Source organism: Lolium rigidum, chromosome 4, assembly GCF_022539505.1.
Source record: "Lolium rigidum isolate FL_2022 chromosome 4, APGP_CSIRO_Lrig_0.1, whole genome shotgun sequence".
In the NCBI taxonomy this organism is placed as follows: domain Eukaryota; kingdom Viridiplantae; phylum Streptophyta; class Magnoliopsida; order Poales; family Poaceae; genus Lolium; species Lolium rigidum.
In genome coordinates this window covers 24,444,407-24,453,187 of record NC_061511.1, presented here as the reverse complement: position 1 = coordinate 24,453,187, position 8,781 = coordinate 24,444,407, and the positions used below count along the sequence as shown (strand labels likewise).

Here is an 8,781-nt window from a genome sequence, read left to right as displayed (position 1 = left end):
CCCTGATAAATTAGCACCAGGGATGCATTTTTCATAGAGTCAACACTGTTCTCACATGCAAAATGCAGTGAAATGTTTAGCGGCCCTCAGGAGTCAAGTAGCATAATATCCACCTACATCTGCACGACATCGCCTTACATAACTAAGAGCATCTCCAGCCGCGTCCCCCAAACCGTCCCCCAAAGCGCGCCGGATTGAGCGTTTGGGGGACGTGTTTTGTTCGTGCCGCGTTTGGGGGACGTCGCTCCCCAGCCGCGTCCCCCAAACGCCGCCCCCAAACATTTAAAATAATTTTTTTAACACATAAACCATTTATATCAAATGTAGCATATGAAAAAAATGTTTTCGAGGATTGTTTTCAAATTAAATTACAACAAACAATAAAACAAGTAATCAAATATAATAAAAAGGGCTAGATGATACATCAAGGTGCCACGGTATTTCCTTTGATCCTCCACAAATGCTCAACGAGATCAGCTTGAAGTTGCTCATGCACATTGCTGTCACGGATCTCTGCGTGCATGACCACAAAATCAGCAAAATCTGCAGGCACCTCATGATCAACCTCCGCGAGAGGTCCTTGACACTCATAGGGACCAACATGTGACCTAACATGATTCTTGCGGTCATCCTCGATGATCATGTTGTGCATGATCACACAAGCCTGCATCACCTCCCACATTTGGTCGTGAGACCAGCTTAGAGCAGGGTACCGGACAATGGCAAATTGTGCTTGAAGCACACCAAATGCCCGCTCGACATCCTTCCTGCAAGCCTCCTGTCGTGTAGCAAAGTGAGAATTCTTCAGACCTAATGGATTCGAGATTGTTTTGACAAAAGTGGCCCATTTTGGATATATATCATCGGCTAGATAATAGCCTTTGGTATATTGGTGGCCATTGATCTCATAGTTGCATGGTGGAGCATGCCCTTCCACTAGTCTGCTGAACACCGGAGACCGCTGCAACACGTTGATGTCATTGTGTGATCCCGCCATGCCAAAGAAAGAATGCCAAATCCACAGGTCATAATCTGCCACAGCTTCAAGCACCGCACTGCAATATCCATGACGCCCTTTGTATATACCTTGCCAAGCAAACGGGCAGTTCTTCCATGCCCAGTGCATGCAATCGATGCTTCCAAGCATTCCAGGAAATCCTCTGGCAGCATTTTGTGCCATGATCCTTGCGAGTCTCTTCCTCAGCTTGGCCCTCTCAAGTAGTATTTGCCAAACTTTCCCACCACAGCTCGGCAAAACTTGTACATGCACTCAATGGCAGTAGACTCACTCATGCGAAGGTAGTCGTCCTGTGTATCGGCAGGTGCTCCGTATGCAAGCATCCTCATGGCGGCGGTGCACTTCGAATGGATGAGAACCCGAGAACGCCTACAGCGTCGAGCTTGAGCTTGAAGTAGGGGTCGAACTCTCGAACGCCGTGGAGGATATTCATGAACAGGCCCTTGCTCATCCTGTACCGGCGCCGAAAATTGTCGGCATGTGTTGCCCCGTCGGCGAAGTAGTCGTTGTGTAGCATGGCATGCCCCTCCATCCTCTGCCGGGGCTTCGACTTCCTTCTTCCCGGCCTTGATCCTCTGCGGCGCGGCCTCTTCCTCTTCTCCGCCTCGGCGTCAAGCATGTCCTGGAGGGACGCGATGATCAGCAAATGCTCCCGCAGGTCGTCGTCGAACGCTTGCTCGTCCTCCAGCAGTAGGGCAACCATCTCATCGTCGCTGTCCATGGCTAAAGCAAAATCAATGGTTAAAATTGCGCCGAGGCAGACGATGCAACAAACGGCGACCAATCGCGCCTACCCGGCAAGTCGTCGAGCACCTTCCGTGCGCGGAGGTGGGGCGGATTTGACGGCGCGTTACGGGAGGCGCCGGCGACGCGGCGGCGGCGGCACGGCCGGCGGGAGCCCCGGCCGCGACAACGGTGCCGACTCGCAGCACGGATCGGACGCCCAAACGGCCGGGAAATCCAGCGGCGGCGGTGGGGTGGGAGGCGCGGGAAGGAAGGAGCGACGAGAAAAGAGGCGCGAACCAACGGTTTATGCAAATAGTCGCCGACATGTGGGAGCCCGCCTCGCTTTCGTTGTGTCCGGCGTCCCCGGTGCGTCCCCTGTGGGACGGGGACGGGCTCGGGCGCCGGACACCGTATCGGGGCGCGCCGGACAAAAAAGGGCTTTGGGGGACGCGGCTGGAACGCTTTTTTTGTCCGGCGCGCCCCAAATCGCTTTGGGGGACGGTTTGGGCGACGCGACTGGAGATGCTCTAAGATGCCAAAAACATGAGGTCTCGTTGCCGTAAGCTGTCAAAATGGAGACCCATGATCGAGCACACAGCTTGAAACTGGTTTAGCTTGCGAGCGCAAGACATCCTAACACACGAACAGTCCTAGCAATTAGTAGTACTAGTAGGGTACTTAGCAGCCGTTAAAGGGATATCACAGGGAGATGTGAGAGGAAACAAGGCAGAGTTTCCGTTGTTCCTACTCTCTGAGCGACCCAGCATCTGCGGTTACTTATATTACACACGCCGCGACTCCTCCGCAGCCTTCTCGGCCTTCCTGCAATCAAGCCACAGAGATCAAAAGACGTCGAAACTACATCTCCAACCGCAGATGGAGCTACAAGATTTTTGGATATGTCTATCTTCCTCTGCAGATGATGGATTCAATCTGTCATGATAATATCCCAAGACAAGCAAATGTTGTCATTACCTCAGTGCTTCCCTAATCTCTTCACTCTTAGGGTCTAGCTGCAGCGCCTCTCGGAACGCGTCAGCAGCGTCCTCATAGTCCTGGACATTGAGAAAATACAACAAGGAGGTATATACAAGTGGGGAGGATGAGATAGAATGCGAAGGTAGAATATCAATACAAACAGCTGTACCTTCATGAAGCTGAGGGCTGCGCCTTCACGGTACCAGGCCTTGGACCAACCGGGCCGCATCATTCTGCACTTGCGCGCTTTTTCCAGAGCACGACCCCCATGTCTCATACGCAGCCAGCAGAGGCTCTGGTTGGCAATCATGGAGGCGTCAAGTGGGTTTATGTCAAGTACCTGCATTTACAGTGAGCAAACGTGCACTCAGTCTACCTCAACAGGTTGGTGTAACAATTATGAATGGATCAACTAATAGGCTCTGTGGAGCATATTGTTGCCTTTAATTAGGTCATTTTTTTCTCAAAAAGGAGGCTTAGTCCATGGCCACTGCATCATTAGTTTAATTAATCAATGTCTGACCAGATACAAGTTCTTTTCTGACTTGAGCAAACAAAGGACATCTCAAGATGGAAGTGCTAAACTCTGTGTGTTGTTGTACCACAGAAAACACTCCCACATGTCTTGATATTGTTTATATTGTTTGTTTAGGTTGCCCACCATGTGGTCGTTATTTCATCATCGGGTGCAAGGCAGGAATTACTCATATTGAGTTCATCATAAACCATTTTGAGCCTGATGTTCTAAACTATTTGTTCTGTCATCTTTGCGATTGTTCCAAATAAGTACTAGATAGGCTCATGTACTTACCTGGTCATACGAGGATATTGCTGTAAGGTAGTCCTCCTTTGCAAATGCCTCCTTTCCTTGTGACTTATAAAAAGCAATTCTTTCTTCCACCGAAAATGCATCCTGAACAGAATAGTATGTTCAGTTACAGGCGTACCGAATAATCGTTTGAACAGCAGAATAACAGTTTAAAGTTGAAATCCAAAATTATGCGCTGCTCGATCCAAATTCCTTCGATCGAACTTGGATGGGGCAGTACCCATACAACGGTCATGACTGAAATCTGTTAGTTTCCCATTGAACAAAACGTCAATTAAATTTCAATACGCAGGACTATATTTAGGTACAAGTAATAAGTAATAACATCTACCATCCCAATACATAAAGGGTGCGTGTACCAAGAATTTATGAAGAACACACAGGCTCTCAGATATAACAAGGAAGCTACAATTTCACAGATGTTAATGCACAAGCTCTCAGATATAACAAGGAGGCTACAATTTCAAAAATGTTATCCAGAATACAATTTTCCCTATTATGCGTACTGTGTAAACATCAAAGTAGAAACAATTGAAAACCAAAGAGATCCATGCATGTATACAGAGTTCATGAATTATGCGTACTGTGTGTTGAACTTTTGAGTTAGTCAAGAAAAACACATCATATGTTACCTATAAGAGCACAACCATTTATTGTGGTCTAAGTCGAAAATACGAAGCAATCATACATTAAGCTTGATGAGTATAACCTCGACTGAAGTAACAAAAGTTATATACATGCCTGAAGAGAATTCACGGTTCTAATTATCCCATCAACACTCCAATCTGGCAGAGATGGAATAGGTTTTGTCCTAGGAAATAAAACTTCCACAAGCTCACGTCGACGATAAGATGCTGCTTTCTCGATTGGAGTTACACCATGCTATATCATAAAAAACCAACATAAGATGCTATATAATCCATCAAGAAAATGACAAAGCCATCAATGTCATTAGATTTTCTTTCGGCAACAAAGTGTTGTGAGAAAAGGATATTCCTGAATTCATCGCACTGGCAGTAACCTTTGAGACAATGTTAAATGAACATAACATAATTTGCAGCAAAGCTAGACAGAGTACTCCCTCTTGAACAATACTACCCTAGTTACATGGACTAGGAGGAACACTAAAAAATGATACGGAATTGTTAGTGACCTACTAGTAGCATAGCATGATTCTGAGAAGAGATATGCAAGACCTGTCATACCACTTAGCACTAGAGCTCCAAACTTGGGATGTTTTCCCAAGTCCAGTCTGAACTCTGATGGAGACCCAAACAGATCCACTTGAATAAAACGTACTGTACAGTATTTATTTGAACACGGACAAAATAAATATTGTACTTGTATCATTTAGTTGAGCACGAACAAAATAAATATTGTACTAGTATCTCAGGAGACCTTAGGTAGATTCCACCCTGTATCAGATGCAAGGAGAAAGGGGCCAAGATTGCAAATCACAAAGCTTACAAGATAGTAAAAGGATGTCTCTGGGAGAAGAAGACAGAGATATACTTGCCTGGTTAGGAATGTTAGGGTCAGCTCCAGCCTCTAGAAGCAAATTGACAATATCGGTTAAGCCATCTTCAACAGCTTGTGTTAAAGGAGTTTGTGCAGAGTAACTAGAAGCATTCACATCAGCACCAGCCTATTTATAACAGTAAAGTAGCTTTAGACACAGAACTTGCACAAGTAATCATGACACATTCAAGTAGAAACTATAAGCTACTCTACCAAATCAGGACCCAGTTAAACATAAAAACCATAAGAAAATACATGAAGTCAGAAGATTAGTGGACCTCAATCAGTAGTTTGATGCATTTCAAGGACTTCCCACAGCAAGCCACCAGGAGGGGTGAAAGGATGTGATTGGCCACTTTGTTGAACTGAAAAGGGAAACAAATCACAGTCTAGATCATAATAATATTTGTATGAACCCACCAAGTATTCTAAATTTCTAATGCGCCTCCAAGAATAAACCATTAGATCATCAAGCCAAGTGCACTTTCTAACATCTGCACTTCCAATCCAATTAGGTGACGATGGAATAGAGAACTTACATCAGCAGCATGCTCCAGCAGAACCTTCACAACCTCAACATGGTCTTTTGAAGCAGCCATGTGTAATGGCGCCCCCCGATGATCAACAGGATCCACAGGAACTCCTTTGGACAGCAACAGCCTTACAGCCTCACAGTGTCCTGGAGGCACCATAAAGATAGTACAGATCCATATAGATCATACCAGAGCAGGACACACTATTTGTATGCAAGCGAAATCCGAGAAGAGAAAGCACACCACGCAGTGCTGCATGGTGCAGCGCAGTGGAGCCCCTCTCGTCGGGCATGGCAGGGTCGCCACCGCGGTCGAGAAGGTACCTCATAACCTGGACATTCCCCTCTAGAGCGGCATAGGACATCGGTGTCGCACCTACAAGGGGGAATAGAACATCTCAGTCTTAAAAGAGACTGTTTTTTCCTGCCACGGACGCACACAGGATTTCAACCATGTGTGTGCACCTGTTTTTGACAGTGAATTGACATCAATCCCAGATTCTTCCACCAGGAACCGGCAGCTCTGCAGATAGCCCTTGAAAGCAGCGAAATGAAGAGCGGTATTCCCCTTCGCGTCCTTGGCTCCCCGCAGGTCCACCTTGGTCGCCATCTCTGAAATCGCAGGAACAACTGAAATCAGACAGCACATACGGGAAATTGCACAAATAAGACTCAAATCGGTGTAACTAGGGCATTAAAAAACGTGAAGTGAGTCCACGCCGTCCTCAAATTTTGGGTCTATTCCGTTTCAGAAAAGATTGGGGTTTCTCCCTTCAAAATCTTTTTTTTAGATCAACAGGGGGGACTCCCTTCAAAATCTTTTTGGGGGTTTCTGCCCAAAATCAAAGGAATCGAAGTTCGCTTGGAAATATCGCAAGGAAGCTATGGATTTGCAGCCACTCCGCCCGAAATTCGTCCGTACCACGCAAGTGCCCCGAGAGAGAGAGAGGGAGGGAGGGAGAGAGAGAGATTACTCTTGAGGAGGCTGAGATTCCCGTCGAATGCAGCCTTGAGGGCGATGTCGGAGGGGGAGGAGGCCATGATGGCGGCAACCCTAGACGCAAGGTTCTGACTCTGGCTGAGCTCCGCCTGCGCGCTTGGCGTAGGGTTTTGGGAGGCGAGGCGTACAGGGGGAGGCAAGGAGTGAGGACTGTTAAGGGAAATGGGGTGCGGCGTGTTTGTATGTGTATGGCGCGAAATTGGAGACAGAGAAGGGGAGGAGGGTTGGAAAGGACTTTGGCCGAATTTCATTTAGATAGAGGGAAAACGATTTTGCTCATACTTCCTCCATTTCAAAACATAAAACGTATAAATTTAGTTAAAAATTTATATCCTAAGAAGTATGGCCAAATATTTACCCAAAAATATAAACATCTACAATATTAAATAGATATATTGAGAAGTATGACCAAAGTATGACGCGCATTTTTCGTCTAACCTTATTGCCCTCCGTAGCTAGAGCATTAGAGGCTACTCTCCATGCGAAGATTTTAACTTTGGGCAGAACAGAGGAGCCCCCAAATTCTTACCCAACAGGGATCTTTACCATCTGGGCGTGCACTGAGCTGCCAAAGGTTTGATTTTCGAGGATGGCATTAGCGCCTATAGGATAGAAGGTAACCCGAATAAGTTGTGTCTTCCAACAACCCTGCTCGTCTAGCAACTCAGAAACCCATTTTATGCGCCAATTTCTTGGGGGTAAGAACTTGATCGTTCGAAATTCTAGGCAACCAACAATTACGCCAAATTCGGAGGCTTCTGCCATTTCCAACACGCCACACAATACCTTTCTTCAGTAACTCCAGCCCATAGGAGATGGTCGTCCATGAGGAGGACGGGTTCCCGGTGAAAACAGTAGCAGTGATATTTCCTCTTGGATAATAGCGGGCCTTCAGAACACGGGCACAAAGGCTTTTCAGAAAGGTGATTAACCTCTAAGCTTGGCGAGCCAATAATGCCTGATTGAAAAGACGCATATCTCTAAATCCCATACCACCTTGTGCTTTGGAATGAGTCATAGTATTCCATTTCACCAAATGGGTTTTACGCTTACCTCGCTCAACACCCCACCAGTAGTCACAAATCAGCTTGATAAGCTCATCACACAGAGAGAAGGGAAGTTTGAAAACCCCCATGACATAAGCTCGAACGGCCTGTGCAATGGCCTTGATCAAGATTTCCCTAGAACTTTGGGACATAAGGCTATCTCCCCAAGCCATTAGGTGTTGGCAAAGGCGCGATTGTAGATTAATGAATCTGCCTTTGTGCATCCGACCATCCGGGGTAGGCAATCCCAGATACTTCTCTTCAAAATCGGGATTCACAACATGAAGGATATTGCAGACCTCTTCTTGTGCCTCTTGTGAGCAGGAACCACTAAAGATGATAGAGCACTTAGAATGATTAATAAGTTGGCCAATACCATTTGCATACACATCAATTACTTGTTTATGCTTCATCAAGAGAGGCTCGAAAGAATAGCAGGGTGTCATCCGCAAACAAGAGATGGGATACTCCAGGTGCTCCTCGACATACCTTGATTGGAGAGATCCCATTAGTTTCAACTTCTCTTTGCAAGACAGAAAGACCATCAGCCACGAACAAGAATAATAAAGGTGACAAAGGGTCCCCTTGTCTTAAACCTCGTGTAGGAAAAAATGCTTCCAAAAGAGTTCCATTAAATTTGACTGGATACCTCACCGTAGTAACACATGCCATAATCCTTTGTATCCACCGATGAGAAACCCCATTTTATGCATTGCAGACTCCAAGAATTGCCAATCTAGTCTGTCAATATAACAGATCCAACTTAATCACAATAGGAAGAATTCGCAGACGTGCCATGTTCCATAAAGTGCAAACACTCAAATGCTAGGATAGCATTGCCCGTGATCATCCGTCCAGGAACGAAGGCACTTTGATTTTCTGAAATGATATCATCCAGCAGCAGCCTCAATCTACTAACCAGACATTTGGAAACTACCTTATACAAAACATTACACAACACAATGGGACGGAAGTCTTTCAACTCACTTGGATCGTCAACCTTTGGTATGAGAACAATTGAGGCATCATTAGTTCCTTGCGGCATGAATCCCGTAGCAAAGAAATGTCTCACCGCCTTAATCACATCCCTCTTCAAAATGTCCCAATTTCGCTGATAAAAGCATGCGGGAAAAC

The 8,781-nt window shown here is 46.1% G+C and overlaps 1 protein-coding gene across 1 annotated transcript; it reads right to left on the bottom strand.

The window, feature by feature from the left end:
- Positions 1 to 2,277: 2,277 nt before the first annotated feature.
- Positions 2,278 to 6,725, bottom strand: LOC124649305 (ankyrin repeat, PH and SEC7 domain containing protein secG-like). Its single transcript, XM_047188954.1, has 11 exons — positions 6,576 to 6,725; positions 6,067 to 6,213; positions 5,846 to 5,977; positions 5,609 to 5,748; positions 5,348 to 5,434; positions 5,068 to 5,196; positions 4,293 to 4,433; positions 3,534 to 3,635; positions 2,892 to 3,062; positions 2,720 to 2,799; positions 2,278 to 2,566 (listed from the first exon to the last, which is right to left on the bottom strand). The coding sequence occupies exons 1-11, from the start codon at positions 6,640 to 6,642 to the stop codon at positions 2,527 to 2,529; spliced, it is 1,236 nt and encodes a 411-aa protein (XP_047044910.1). The 5' UTR covers positions 6,643 to 6,725; the 3' UTR covers positions 2,278 to 2,526.
- Between the last annotated feature and the right edge of the window lie 2,056 nt (positions 6,726 to 8,781).

What these genes read in the sequence shown, in the direction of transcription:
- LOC124649305 (XM_047188954.1), bottom strand. Translation starts at nt 6,642, where the DNA reads ATGGCCTCCTCCCCCTCCGACATCGCCCTCAAGGCTGCATTCGACGGG. An exon ending in GCACCATGCAGCACTGCGTG is followed by an intron (nt 5,749 to 5,845) that starts GTGTGCTTTCTC and finishes TGGTGCCTCCAG; the next exon opens with GACACTGTGAGGCTGTAAGG. An exon ending in TGCTGGAGCATGCTGCTGAT is followed by an intron (nt 5,435 to 5,608) that starts GTAAGTTCTCTA and finishes TTCCCTTTTCAG; the next exon opens with TTCAACAAAGTGGCCAATCA.